The 15,248-nt window shown below is 38.0% G+C and overlaps 2 protein-coding genes across 3 annotated transcripts in view; one reads left to right on the forward strand and one right to left on the reverse strand.

Annotated features, from left to right (window-relative positions):
* The window catches only part of LOC139184219 (craniofacial development protein 2-like), a 290,608-nt gene extending 287,181 nt beyond the window's left edge, over positions 1 to 3,427 (reverse strand). Inside the window, exon 1 of the mRNA XM_070793960.1 lies at positions 3,336 to 3,427. The gene's annotated coding sequence lies outside the window, so the exon portion shown is untranslated. The remainder of the gene's footprint in view (positions 1 to 3,335) is intronic.
* Positions 3,428 to 3,633: 206 nt separating this feature from the next.
* CCNG1 (cyclin G1) lies at positions 3,634 to 10,928 on the forward strand. 2 transcript variants are annotated; one of them, XM_019965358.2, is made up of 7 exons: positions 3,634 to 3,862; positions 5,106 to 5,369; positions 7,263 to 7,516; positions 8,072 to 8,150; positions 8,231 to 8,329; positions 8,549 to 8,752; positions 9,706 to 10,928. In XM_019965358.2, exons 2-6 carry the CDS (start codon positions 5,106 to 5,108, stop codon positions 8,738 to 8,740), a joined length of 888 nt encoding a protein of 295 aa, XP_019820917.2. In that variant the 5' UTR covers positions 3,634 to 3,862; the 3' UTR covers positions 8,741 to 8,752; positions 9,706 to 10,928. The 2 variants fall into 2 exon arrangements, with proteins under 2 accessions (XP_019820917.2, XP_019820916.2); XM_019965357.2 differs by having other exon boundaries at positions 3,635 to 3,862; positions 8,549 to 8,743.
* The last annotated feature ends 4,320 nt before the right edge of the window (positions 10,929 to 15,248 follow it).

Here is a 15,248-nt window from a genome sequence, read left to right on the forward strand (position 1 = left end):
TGGAGAATCCCATGGACAGAGAAGCCTGGAGGGCTCCGGTCCATAGGGTCGCAAAGAGTCAGATATGACTGAGCACACACACACACAAAGTGAATCAGCTATATGTATACATATATCCCCTCTCCTTTGGACCTCCCTCTGACTCCCCCCTCCATCCCACCCCTCTTGGTCACCACAGGGTACCAAGTTGAGCTTCCTGAGCTATATGGCAGGTTTCCACTCTATTTTACAAATGATAGTAATCTGATTTCTATGTATCCTTTTCCCTGCCTTCCCATCACCACCCAAACTATACACAATTTCTCAGTCCCAAACTATCCCAGAGATCAACAAAGACTGCGTGAAGCCATGATCTAGCAAGTTCTCTTCTAAGACAGAGCAGATGCACCAGAGAACATCTGGATACATGGAGGGGGCTGTAATAAGTAGTTTCCAGGAAGGATCAGGAAGTAGAGGGGAAGACAATTCAGCTGTGATCCCTTTGATCCTCAATTTTTTTGGCCCTCGTCACTGTTGGACAAGGCTACATTCCGAAGTTCTGGACATTTGTCAGAGAGCCTTAACAGAAGGAGAAGTGCAAAGATTCCTCCAGTCTCCAGGATAGAAACAGAACCAAGGAGGAAGTTCCCACAGCTAGGGCAGCATTTGACAAGCCATCATGTTTACCTGCTTGTTATAATTTTTTGCTGCTCAAAGTACTTCAACAGTCTGTAATGTAGAGAGTATGATTAAAGCCTCCTCTTACTGTATTGGATTTTTGCCCAGCCTTAAGGCCATTATTCTGAGCTTTGGTTCTTCCTGCACTTAACTGTTGATGGAGAAGAAAGTATGAAACTGACAGCTGAATATATCACTGAGCCTAGAAAATAGCCTGGAAGTCAGTCCTTTAAAAGATTCCCGATAGTCTCATCACTCAATCTACAAGTCTTTAAAAATAAAATCACAGTTAACAAAAGGCTCATTTTTTTTTCTTTTACAGTAGTACATAACTGTCTTACATTTGCACATTTTGCTAATTAGGATTTTTAAGTTATTTAAATGACAGTCTGTATTCTAATATTATCGAATAAAAATGACAGTGGAGGTGAGAGGTTAGGAGAAAAGGTAAAAAATGTTCATTTGATTTGATCTCTATTTAATCAATGCTTCTTCAGTACTACTGAAACAGTTTTTTTCATACAGGGAATTTCAGGTTTTAATAAAAAGTAATAATAAGATCATAATGTAAGAGAAACATTTTTATTACATAAACAGTGATATATTACCTAAGGCTGCTGTGAAAATTTTAAGTATAAAAGGCATAGAAATTAATACATGCACTTTAGATACTTTTATTAGTGTTAAGTAAACAATTCTACTGGAGATGGAAATGGCAACCCACTCCAGTATTCTTGCCAAGAGAATCCCATGGACAGAGGAGCCTGGTGGGCTACAGTCCACGGATTTGCAAAGAGTCAGACATGACTTAGCAACTAAACAACAACAATAACAAATAATTCTAACAATCTGATTCTAGAAGACTAAGTCTAAAATAGATAAAACAGAATTAAATACATCCTTAAGCAAAACATTTCAAAAGAAATGTTAGCAATAAAGGATACTATTTATCAAGTACTTACTGTGCTCTGGGCATAATGCCTACCTCTTTTTGTACTTTGTATTATTTAATCCTCCTGATAGCACTATGAATAAAGTGTATTTAGCTCCTATTTGTTTTTAAGAAACGACAATGGAAACTCAATGTGATTAAAAAGTTGCTAAAAGTCTAAAACCTGGTTAGTAATCTGTGACTTCAAAACAAATCGGTTTATATTATCCACAAAACCACACGTTCCACAAGGACAGGAACTAGTATATCCCATCCTCTACTGGCATACAATATGTCTTCAATAAATAGTGAAAGAGTGCATATATATATATATATATACCTATATTCCTAATTTGGTTCCTAACTGGTTCCTTTGTTACTAAAGGAGAAATATGTACATTTGTAAACTCATGCATTACTGTAAAAATAATTTTTTAAATGTTTTAACGGAGAAGGCAGTGGCACCCCACTCCAGTACTATTGCCTGGAAAATCCCATGGACGGAGGAGCCTGGTAGTATGCAGTCAATGGGGCCGCTGAGAGTCAGACATGACTTAGCGACTTCACGTTCACTTTTCACTTTCATGCATTGGAGAAGGAAATGGCAACCCACTCCAGTGTTCTTGCCTGGAGAATCCCAGGGACGGGGGAGCCTGGTGGGCTGCCATCCATGGGGTCACATAGAGTCGGACACGACTGAAGTGACTTAGCAGCAGCAGTAGCAGCAAATGTGTTAAATTGCCCTTTTATACTCATTTTATGAGTTCATTTTCAAGGAGGACCAAGGACCCTTCCTTGGTCGGACCTTTGACAAACGGAGCTTTGACAAACGGACCCAGTGATGCTTTAGCGACAATATTTTTCAGGCATTAACTTTTTCTCCCTGGTTTTCCCTACCCTTTTCTCCTCATAACTCTGCCCCCGATTCAAGGCTTGGTTCTGCGTCATTTGCCTGTCATTTGCCTCGGGGAAGCACCTGGCAGGGCAAACAACAGAGATGTCCTTTAAGATTCTCATTTTTTCAAAACCCAGGTAGCCACTAACCAGGAAGAGGCCATGAGAACAGAGACGTCAAAGTACATACAGTCCGTTAGAAATGATAACCAACTCCTCCTTCTCCAATCCTCAACCCCTTTTTAATGCAGATTCTTCGCATTTGTGAGAATAGGGGGAAAAATGAGGGAAGGAGTCCAAGAACGCTTCAAACTAATTATTTTCCCACTTACCAGGCAGAGGCTCACAAGCAGAGATTAAGTTCATGGCCAGTAAGTAAAAAGAATAATATCGCTTCACACACGGGATCTGTGGACTCAGATTTTTAGTCATTGCAATCATTCTTGTCTACTCATTCCTCTTAAGGGTCAACCACATACCTTTCGTTTTAAGCCATTATAGAACTACCAACTTTTCTAATTCGTTCACAATTCAAATTCCGGAAATTCAGGAAGACCAAGAATCTATGTAGCCCAACTCCACTCTTTGATTAAATTTTACAAAAAGCAAAATAAGACAAGGAACCAGTGATTTCCAAAGCGCACATGGGGAGACTTCTAGAAACTTCACAAACCACACCACAGAAAACCCACCACCTCTCCATCTGTAATGAAAAATAGGGGTTTCACTTTTTTGTTAGAACCAGCCACTGTGAAACACAGCAGAACCACTCTACTAAACGGAACTGAATGAAAACTCCCAGTACATTCTGGAACGATATTCTGGCCAATCCTTTTGCCAGCAGAGGCCTTACCCGGGCCTGGGTTAGTAAACGCAGCGGTTAACTCCCCCTCTTCATCGAAGACACTTGCGGAAATCCTCCAATGAGAGACGCTTAGAGGCAGGGGCGTGGTCTCAAGGGGCGGAGAATTTGACTCCGGGGATAATGAAAAACGTGTGCTGATTGGCCGGACATCTTCCCTCTACTGACCAGCCCTCTTTGGACAGCGGGAGCCATCCATCAAAAGACTTACACCAATTAGCGGGGAAATGCTTCCCACTTCCCCCCTCCCATCGCAGCGAGAAAGCCCCGCCCTCCAATATATTACTCTGAAGGCCAGGCGCGGCCCCTTCGGCTCCGAACTGACCCAGAGAGGGGCAGTGTCGTCTCGGCGGCGCTGCAGAAACCCCCACCCAAGACGGCTCCCCCTCCCCGGGCCTGTCCCCTCTTGCCCGCGAGTCCTCTCGCCTCGTAGGCCTCTCGGATCGTATATCGTGGGGTGAGGTGAGAGCAGGCCCGGGGAGGGTGGTTACCGCTGAGGAGCTGCAGTCGCAATCAAGGTGAGCTGGGATTTCGGGGTTGATTGCAGGGTGCAGCTACGGAGCAGGGTTGGGGGCGCGGGGTGGGGGTAAGGGGCCGGGGTGGAGGATTCGTCTCGCGCCCTTTTCCTCGGTTAACTTTAGACCGAGCAACAAGTTCAGGCTAGTCCGAGCCTGGAGGGGCGGGGCCAGATTAGACCTCCCTAGGCGTCTTAATGTCAAGTTGGCGTGGTCCCAGGCACCATCCCGGGGGCGAAAGAGTTGGATCCATGAAGACTGTGACTCCACATTTGTCCACCTCTTCCGTCGCTCAACCCTGAAGATGCTCTGCTTCCTGCCTTTCGGTTGTTGGGGAGAGGGACTGTCCATATAGCCTGTGCCTGGGGCATAGTAGGCGTTCAGTATTGCCCTAAATTAATGAAACTCCCAGGTTCCTCTTTCAGGATGGATTAGCCTCCTGTCCCCACTGCGTGTGCTCTTAACACCTGAGTTTCCTTTCGTAACATCAATAAAAGTTAACAGTTGCTGAGCACTGAGTGCCAAGCACTATGCTAAACTCTTTAGTTGAATGATCTTGTTTAATCTTAACAGCCATTTAAAGACGCAGATATTGCCTCGTTTTACAGACTATAAATAAGCTCGTTAATATTGTCCAGGTGTTTATTAGGCACCTATTATATGTGCTAGATACCTGTGTACCTGAAACTGAACGTGTTAGTCACTCAGTCGTGTCCTATTCTTTGCGACCCTATAGACTGTCGCCCTCCAGGCTCGGGCGTTCATGGAATTCTCCAGGCAAGAATACTGGAGTGGGTAGCCATACCCTTCTCCACAGGATCTTCCCAACCCAGGGATCGAACTGGTTTCTCTTGCATAGCAAGCAAATTCTTTACCTTTATTTCACATAAGTCTATGAAATGAGTAATAACCTATTAACAGATTAGGAACTGAGGACTAAGAAAAATTGACTAACTTGAATAATTCACATTGTTACTAAGCGGCAGAATACATACTACCGTCTAATTTCAAAGTTTGGGCATGAAGATTAGCATTTATTTATTTATTTTGAAAAGGCCGTCTAGGAAGTCACAATTTAGGATGGATGTAACCAACTGGTTGGGGAGGGGGAGAATAACAGATGGCCCTTGGCAATGACTGAGACTCACTAATAGCATTGAGAGAGGGGATGCTTGTGTTATAAGGCACCTGGCAGGACAGGAAGGGCTGTTCTTTCACTCCTTTCTGGGCTTTGTTCTATATATAGATGATAGAGGTACTGACAACAACTGACTCTCAGAAACTGCTACACCAGCTGAATGCCCTGTTGGAACAGGAGTTGAGATGTCAGCCAAAGGTCTGCGGCTTGAGACTAATTGAATCTGCACATGATAATGGCCTTAGAATGACTGCAAGACTGAGGGACTTTGAAGTAAAAGATCTTCTTAGTCTAACTCAGTTCTTTGGCTTTGACACGGAGACATTTTCTCTAGCTGTGAATTTACTGGACAGATTCCTGTCTAAAATGAAGGTATGTTTAAAGCTGCATTACCCTGAGTATTTCATGATTTTGCTCAATGTGTTTTGGACATGGTATTGCCAGCTTTGGGCTGGTATTCATAACTTGACCATTTTTTTGTTGTTTTCGGCAAGTAACCAAAACGTTGTGGTAATTCTGTGTACTATAGCATTGATGAATATTCTTCCTTTTAATCAAGAGTAATGCATCAGCTATTAAACTTAACTTCTGACATTGAATAATAGTCTAATATCAAATCATTGCAAAGCCTCTCAGTAGGAGAGCTGGCTGTTGTAAAATTTTAAAAGTCTTGTTTGATAGTCTGGGTATTTTCATTTTTTTACTGTTGTTTTTAAGAAATGTGTTAAAGGCAGAATGCTAGATTGTGGGTTAAAAATTAGAATTTGTTTTTTTTTTTTTTTCTTTTTGTTCATGCTGTCTACCACCTGGTCAATAGAGTATATTTTTTTATCTTTGTTCATATATAATAAAGTTCCAACTGGTTTAGCCTTAAAGTTACCCAAGTCATGCCTATGCTTGGCATTTCCAGCCTAAGTTTGCATATAGTAGAGAGTATCTTCTGAAGGAGCAGATACACAGTTGTACCCTGTATTGGATAAGCAGGACATCTGTGTAGCTTTCAGAGTTTAATTGTTAAAAATACATCTGACTTCTCTGTGTCCCTGGTTTTTGGTAGATAATGAGATAATGTGACACTTAAAATGAAACTCATGTTTTATTCAAAGTACCTAACAGAAGGCAACATATACAGAAAGAGCTCAATGTTTGTTAAATGGTTCAAGAAACTTGTTCACAACTCTTTTAGACACCATGTGTAGGCACTACCTTTAATTCTAAATGTGTCACAGGTGAATGACATGCATCTGTTCCTCAAGTATATTATAATCTTAGTGGGAGTAATGTTTGCACTTACAACTATCATTAGTACAAGGAATAATAAGAAAAGAATTACATTATACTTCAAACGAAATATAAATATATTGCTGAAGGGGTTCTAAGAAGAGGAGAGCCCAAATACTGGTAAAAGCTTTTTAAAGCTTCAGTTGAGCTGAAACTTAAAGTGGATAGAGGGCTTCCCTGGTGGCTCAGTGGTAAAAAATCTGCCTGCCAATGTAGGTGATTGGGGTTCAACCCCTGGTCTGGTAAGATCTCACATGCGGCCACACAACTAAGCTCATGTGCCGGAGCTACTGAGCCTGTAGTCTAGACCCCAGAAGCTGCACACCCTGGAGCCCATGCACTGCAACAGAAAAGCCACCACAATGAGAATCCCACACACCACAATGAAGAATAGGCCCCATTCTCCACAGCTAGAGAGAGCCCGCACAGCAAGGAAGACCCAGCATAGCCAAAATAAAGCTTTTTAAATAAACTGGATAGAATTTTGATTGTAGACATTCAGAAAATGATGGATAAATTTAAAAGCTTGGTAGTGAAGAGAGCTTTACAGGTACAGTAAACAGTGTCACAGTATTTAAAAACATTTCACAAGTATTACTACAAAGAAAACAGCCTGGAAAAACACAACATTCTGAAAAGAAATTTTATGTATAAGCTGTAAGATATTTCAATCCTCATATGAGTCTTTGACCAAATAACTTACCGCTTATCATTCTTCAGTGATTTAAAAAACCAGAAGACTAAGAATTGTTATGTGCTAAAGGCAAACAGTACGCTGCAACTTACTCCATTTACTCAAAAATTGGTTCCAAGTGGGTGCATATGGTTACAGCCTACAGGTGAGGCATCAGTGGATCTTGCTAAGTCCTTTGCCACTGAGAAATTCACCTCACAAATACATTTTTCTAAGTGATGGGTCTGAGTTCTAGATTATACTTTTTTTTTAATTGAAATAAGGTAGAGATGGACTTATTGTCTTTTCAGGTACAGCCCAAGCACCTTGGGTGTGTTGGACTAAGCTGCTTCTATCTGGCTGTAAAATCAACAGAAGAGGAAAGGAATGTCCCATTGGCAACTGACTTGATCCGAATAAGCCAGTACAGGTTCACGGTTTCAGACTTGATGAGAATGGAGAAGATTGTATTGGAGAAGGTGTGTTGGAAAGTCAAAGCTACTACTGCCTTTCAGTTTCTACAGCTCTATTACTCACTCCTTCAAGAGAACATGCCACATGAAAGGTATGTGAGCTTTGTTTTCAACAAAGGAGATGTAGAAACCAGAATATTGTCTGAATGTTACATAAAATCAGTATGCTGGGAGAATTTCAATCAAGTAAAATGACAGCTAAGCCACTTGAGTTTCACTTCACTCTCCAGCAAAAGTGAGGAGACATTCAGTCAAAAGTAGCTTCTTGGAGTCTTTGAATTCTTAAGATGGTAAATTCTTTAACATTACATTTTCCATTTATAGGCTAGTTACAGAACCTAATAGGCAAGCATCGAACACGAATTTATGGAAAAAGAAATTTTCAATTCAAAAACAGATTTATTAAAATGAAAAGAAACCTTGGTAGTTGTAGAATAAATTTTTCTTTTTTGGCCCAAATTATTTAAAATTCATCTATGGTATCCTTAAGTTAATGTCTCTGAAGGAAGGAAACTTCTTCAAATAATTCATTTTTCTATGATAAGTGTGCATAATCTTCACTTTAAAATTGACTTCATTATTTTTCTAAAAATTTCTTTTGACTCGATGTAAAATTACCTACATAAAATTTCGTTTTCTCTTTAAAGGAAGAGTAGCCTTAATTTTGAAAGACTAGAAGCCCAACTTAAGGCATGCTACTGCAGGATCATATTTTCTAAAGCAAAGGTAAATATTTTATAAAGATTAAATCTGTTTATATACCTATTTTCATATTCAACATTTACTTTAAAATGTATCTCTTTTAGCCATCTGTGTTGGCATTGTCTATCATCGCATTGGAGATCCAAGCACAGAAGTATATAGAGTTAACAGAAGGAGTAGAACGTCTTCAGAAACATTCCAAGGTATGTCAAGGTCATAGCCTAAATCCTATTCACAGCTGTAAAAAAAACTAAACCACTTGTTCCTAAAGTAAAGGGAGATGTCATGTGTTTGCTTGAAACTTAAGTAACTCACCCTTAAATTTTTTTGACACGGAAAGACATGTTAATACGATTGTAATTATTAATTACTATAATGAAAACTATAGGACTATTAACATTTTTTTTTTAATTTACGTACAGATCAGTGGCAGAGATTTGACTTTCTGGCAGGAGCTTGTATCCAAGTGTTTAGCTGAATATTCATCGAACAAGTGTGCCAAACCAAACGTTCAGAAGTTGAAATGGATTGTTTCTGGGCGTACTGCACGGCAACTGAGGCATAGTTACTACAGGATAACCCACCTTCCAACAATTCCCGAAACGGTCCCTTAATTGGTAAATTTGGTTCGTAGTTATCCTCCACGTTACAGAAAATTTTCTAATGCTATATAATTTTCTTCTACAATTCAAGAATATAAGTCTGAATTATTTTCAAAATAAACAAAATGGAGTTGGAATAGCAAAGGGGGAAATGACCTCACTGATCTAGTCAGCTAATATTTGAGGGCATGTACTACATTCGTGGAGAAGGAAATGGCAATCCACCCCAGTCTTCTTGCCAGGAAAATCCCATGGACGTAGGAGCCTGGTGGGCTGCAGTCCATGGGGTCACAAAGAGTTTGACCCAAATTAGTGACCAAGCACAGTACATTCAAGGTATCAATACAACATCCCAAGAGTAAGGAATTATCTAAACTTTGATATATACGTTAGCCATTTCATTAAATTATCAGCTTACAAAGCCACATCCTCCTTAATAATGTAAACTTTAAAAGTAGCACTAAAACAGTATTTTTTTCCTAATTGCATATCATTTTGTTACATGTAGACTCCACCTTTAGTTCATTTAAAGTTACACAAGCCTGAGTAAACGAACAGGAACAAAATTTTGAACCATACATTGAACTAATTTGAGACTATTAGCTTATTAGGAAAATCAGTATGAACTCAGGTGTTACACTCAAAGAAAAATAAGTTAGGACAGGTGGTTTCTACACTGGGTCTTTGGAAACTGCCAGGGTGTCTCAGCACTGTAGTTGTGTATCATTGCTCTAATAGTTGAACAGTGGAAAGTATTTACATGCATAAAAAATGTAAACCTCCTCAGGAATATATGATAGACTTTCTTACCATCTAAGTTTAACTCACTGTGGTGATTTAACTTTCTTCCTACCAAAACTAAATGTGAACATAGAACACATCTACATAAGACATGATTATGAATCTTAGATATTTTAACAGGTAGTAAAATTTGTTTGGCAGACTTCTAATAACTTGGTTTTTTGTTTGTTAAATAGGATGATTACAGCAACAAAAAACTTCTGAAGCCTTTCTCCACAATCCTGAGCTGTGGATTCCATAATATTATAACGGATTTAAGCTGTGAAGCCTCAAAACATCACAACTAGATTAGCATCGGTGTTCTCAGATTTGGGAAAACTGCCTAATTAACATTACCCTATAGTGGAATTACTCAAATTTGAATTCACCTATGAAACATACAAATCAAAGTAACAGTATAAATGTGAAATGCAAATGACAAGCCTGGAAAGGTAAACTGTGAATCTTCATTTCTAACATTGATCCAAGTTTCTATATTGGGTCAATATATTGTATTTAGGTGGTGTTTAAAAAGGGTAACCTACTTAAACTATGAGGTTTACATCAAAACCACCATTTCACAAATGCACTTTTTAAGGCACAATAAGGGTCACTATTCTAGACAGTGAGAATAGTTAGTTTCTTGGCACCTATAATGCAAGTAATTATTAACCCAGAGATGTGGACCTTACTGCTACATAGAAATCACATTTAAATTTGAGGGCATTTATGTAAAGCAAAACTACCAACTCATTAATTTTGGCATGTTATCTTTAATATTTTTCTAGAAAACAGGTGATGTTTGTATCCATGATTTTAAAAGTTTTATATAAAATTTACTGCCTCAGTCTAGTCCCATCAAGAAAATTAGTTTTTACTGTACTAGTAACTCAAAACAAATTAGCATCACTCTGAAAACTTTTTAACACTCCATCAGTTTTTACTGAGGACTGTTTTTATAAAACTTGGTTCTAACTTAGAATTTTGCTTAAAAGGAAGAGAATATACTTACATTAATTGCCCCTACTGTGTGCCAAAAGCAAGTATTAGGAAAGATAAGTAGGCATCTTCATAAGTATAAGGTTGCTGAGGTGTAGTGTTTGGAGATCTACAGGGTTAAAGTGTTGCAGAGAGTTACTCAGTGCAGTGTGTAGCCTGAATCCATCCAGGATGGCTGCACCAGTTTTGACATCATTTTATGGCTATAGAGGCATCAGAAAATGAACCAAAGACCCACAGTGTATCTCATACTTGGTAAACCATGTTTTATGGATAACTTTACAGTTTTCCCAAAATACTGATACATTTCAATATTTTGAATACATCAGTGTTAATTTTGAGTTGCCAGAGGTAACCTAACCAACTCCCATTATGTTTTGGTACTAAGGGATATACCTTTCAATAAAGTTACTGAAATGCATTCCTTTGCCAGGTGGTTTTCTATTTGTTTCTCTTCTAACTATTTTGGCAATGTGATAATAGCACCACAATAAAAAGCTGTCTCCACTCACTTTAAATTTAGCACTAAAGTACGAGGCATGGTGGGCTTCCCTGGTAGCTAACTGGTGAAAAATCCTGCCAATGCAGGAGACATAGGTTTGATCCCTGGTCTGCGAATATCCCCTAGAGAAGGAAATGGCAACCTGGGAAACTGTATTCTTGCCTGGGAAATCCCATGGACAAAGGAACCTGGTGGACTACAGTCCATGGGGTCACAGAGAGTCAGACATAACTTAGAGACTGAACAACAACAAGATACATGGTAAGGAAAAAAGTTATGATAGTATAGCTATTACCTAATTGACACTTTGCTTTCTAGTGGTTTTTTAAAGATAAACACAAGATGATGACAAATATGCTTAATATGCATCAAAAACTTGCTTTATGCATTGTTGGTCACTTTTATTATTTAGGTTCCATTGTATGGGCATGCCAAGTCACTTCAGTCATGTCTATACTCTTTATGACCCTATGGACTGTAACCCGCCAGGCTCCTCTGTCCAAGAAATTCTTCAGGCAAGGACACTAGAGTGGGTTTCCATGCCTTCCTCCAGGGCATCTTCCCAACTCGGGGATGGAATCCGTGTCATAATCTTACGTCTCCTGCATTGGCAGGTGGGTTCTTTACCACCATCGCCACATGGACTACCCCATCACTGTTACAACTGTCCTTAATACTAAATCACCCTCAGATTCAGCCCATCTGTAGTTGTGTGACTTTCTTACCTAATTAAACAGGATTCCAGCAGGTGGTTGGTAATGACAGGCAACCACCAGGTATTGTATTAGTCTGGTTAAACTGCTTGTTAATAATAAATGATTTTGAACTGTTCATTTAACTAACAAGCTAGAAAGTAGATACTGTAAGGAATTACTGAATAAAGAAAAACTTATAAAAGAAGGTTCCTATTGTATTTGACTCAGGTTAGATTGAATAATCCTTGTTTTCATAAGTGCTGTTTTTTAAAATAGGCACTTTAACCTTTTCTAAATTATGTGGCATACTTTTTAAAAACTAGATATTTCTGATCTAACATTTGTGGTTAGCAGTGATGGTTTTTACTGTCAGGTACTATTGTCAGATATTTTAGATGAATCATTTCATGTTATTCTCCAAACTGAATGAGAGTATCCCATTTACAAATAAACCAGAACAGCAGAGCAGGTAAGAGATAAGCCCAAGGTCACATACCTGTACTTGGATGTGAGATTCAAATCCAGGCAATTGTGACTCAGGCTATGTTCCTAAACACTCTGCGCATTACTTCCCAAAATAGATTAAATGGACTTATGTGAAACTGTATCAAAGTTAATAGAGTAAAGTATATTAAAAAATGATAAAAGAATTCACCAAGATATGAATCTTAAATATGTATGCACCTAACATCAGAGCTTACAAATACAAGAAGTAATACAAACTAACAGCAGTGAAAGGTCATATGGACAAAGCTTCAGTTGCAGGCTTAAAAGATTCCACTCAGTAACGTATAGTACTAGAAAATCAACAAGGATGTAGGACTGAAAAGTACCAACAACCATATGGATCTACTTTATTTAAAATTCATCCCAAAATAGAATAAGCATTCTTTTCAAGTGAATGTGGCATAGTCACCAAGAGAGAATATATCTTGGGTCATAAACAAAGAAATGAACTAAAATCATATAAAATGTGTTCCCTGACCATAAAACTAGAAAAGAGTTAAAGGGACAATCTCCAAACACTTGGAAGTTAAATAAGAAACATCTATGAATAATCCATGCCTGTAAGGGAAAGTCTAAAAAGAGAATGTATTTTGAACTTAATGAAAATATCAAAATACATGGAATGCCACTAAAGCAGTGCTTAGTAATCATAGTATCAATCATTTTTGTTAAAAAAGGTCTCAAAACTAGTAAATTTCTATTTTAAGAAACTAGAAAAAGAGCAAAATAAACCCAAAGCAAGCACAAGGAAGTCTGAAGAAGGATGTGTTAAAAAAAAAGTGTATGAAACTGAAACAATAGGGCTAATTAAAATTAAAAAATTGGGGTTTGAAAAGAGCAACAGATAAACTTCTAGCAAGACTGATAAGAAATTTTAGGAATGAAAAGGATGGGAGAGAGAAGCAGGTTCAAAATTAGAAAATCAATATAATCCACCATACTAAGAGTCTAAAGGAAGAAAAAAAAAGGATCAACTGATATAGAAAAAAGCATTTGAGAGAATTCCAGTCCACTCATGAGAAAAATCAGCTAACAATTAATAGATGAGAATTTCCTCAATCTGATAAAGGTCATCAATGAAAGCATACAGTTAACATAATACTTAATGTTAGAATGCTTTCAAAACTAACATCTAGAACAAGACAGGGATGGCCATTTCCACCACCTCTTTTTTTCTAGCAAGTACAATGAAGCAAGAAAAGGAAACAAAAGACTACAAACTAGAGCAGACAAAAACTTTCCTGTCTGTGGTTTATGCAAAAATTTCCAAGGAGACAACTATCAAAGTCACAGGATCAAAAAGTTTCAAAAGGAAATAACTTACAACATCTTCAGAAAATGAACACTTAGGAATAAATATAAGATGTAAAGGTTCTAGAAGCAGAAAACAATAAAATGATCTAAATCAGAGGGGCTAAATGAAGAGATGCCCCATGTTCATGGATCAGAAGACATGCTATTCCAGTGGAAATTTCAGGACTTTTTGTTGTAGATAGACTAGCTGATTCTAAACTTTACATGAAAAAGCAAAGAAAATTAACACAGCGAAACCAATTCTGAAAAAGTTGAAGGAATCATGCTACCCAATTTTAAGACAAAGCTACCATTGTCAAGGCAGTGTTGTATTTGTGAAGGGAAAGACACACCGATTCATGGTATAGAACAGAGACCAAAAACACCCATATAAATAGCAATTGATTTTTGTGAAAAGTGCAAAAACAATTTAATGGAGAATGAATACCCTTTTCAACAAATGATTTTGAAACAACTGGATATCTATATGCTAAAAAATGAAACTCCACCTATATTTCACAGCTTCTCCAAAAAAAAAAAAAAAATAGGTCACAGATCTAAATGTAAAAGATAAAAATATAAAACTTTTAGAAGAAAACATTGGGAAGAAAATCCTCGTAACCTGGGATTTCAAAATTCTTAGACATGACACCAGAAGCATGATGAATTAGCCTATATCAAAACAGCATTCAGGCTTCAAAAGGCACTGTTGAGAAAGTAAAAATCATACAAAAAGAAAATATATGCAAATCATATATGATAAAGGGCTTGTCTCCAGAATATATATAAGAACTTTTACACTTCAATATTAAAGAGGCAGATAACCCATTAAAAATGGGCAAAGGATCTGAATAGACATTTTTTTCAAGGAAGATACACAAATGGTCAATAAGTACAAGATAAGATGTTCAACATAATTAGCCATCAGAGAAATGCAAATGAAAACCACAGCATGATACCACTCCACATTCACCAGGATGGCCAAGATCAAAAAATCACGTAACAAGTATTATGGAGAAACTGAAACTCATACTGCTGGTGAGAATGTAAAATGGTGTAGCTGCTTTGGAAAACAAACATGATTGGAAAACAAACAATCCTCCTCAAATGATTAAACATAAAATTTTTGAAAAACTTGAGATTACACTCCTCTGTAAGGAAATAATAGATGTACATAAAAATTTGTAGTTCAATGTTTATAGCATATTCATAGTAGCCAAACAGTGGAAACCTCCCAGATGTCCATCAACTGACAAATGGGTAAATAATGTGGTAATCATACAATGGAATATCATCCAGCCAGACAGAATGAAGCGCTGACATTCTAGAACATGGATGAACTTCTAAAACCTTATGTAAGTTAAACCAGAAACAAAAGACCACATTATGACTCCATGTATATGAAATATCCGTAACAGAGAAATCTGAGGTGAAAAGTAAGTAGTGATTGCTTGAGGGGGTTGGGTATATGTGTGGAGGGTGATAGTTAAGAAAATACAGGTTTCAGGGATTTCCCTGGTGGTCCAGTGGTTAAGAATCTGCCGTCGAGTGCAGGGGGCCTGGGTTCAATCCCAGGCAGGGAACTAAGATCTCACATGCCACAGGCAACTAAGCACCACAGTGAAGACTCAGCACAGCCAAAATATAAGAGAAAAAAATAAGGGTTTGGTTTTTTTGAGGTGATGAAAATTAAAGTTGACTATGGTGATAGTTGAATATATGACTATACGAAAAACCACTGAGA

Source organism: Bos indicus, chromosome 7 (genome assembly GCF_029378745.1).
Source record: "Bos indicus isolate NIAB-ARS_2022 breed Sahiwal x Tharparkar chromosome 7, NIAB-ARS_B.indTharparkar_mat_pri_1.0, whole genome shotgun sequence".
NCBI classification, from domain to species: domain Eukaryota; kingdom Metazoa; phylum Chordata; class Mammalia; order Artiodactyla; family Bovidae; genus Bos; species Bos indicus.

Coding starts and splice junctions, on each gene's coding strand:
- CCNG1 (XM_019965358.2), top strand. CDS start 5,106: ATGATAGAGGTACTGACAACAACTGACTCTCAGAAACTGCTACACCAG. Junction 8,151..8,230: donor TCATATTTTCTAAAGCAAAG/GTAAATATTTTA, acceptor TATCTCTTTTAG/CCATCTGTGTTGGCATTGTC. Junction 8,330..8,548: donor GTCTTCAGAAACATTCCAAG/GTATGTCAAGGT, acceptor ATTTACGTACAG/ATCAGTGGCAGAGATTTGAC.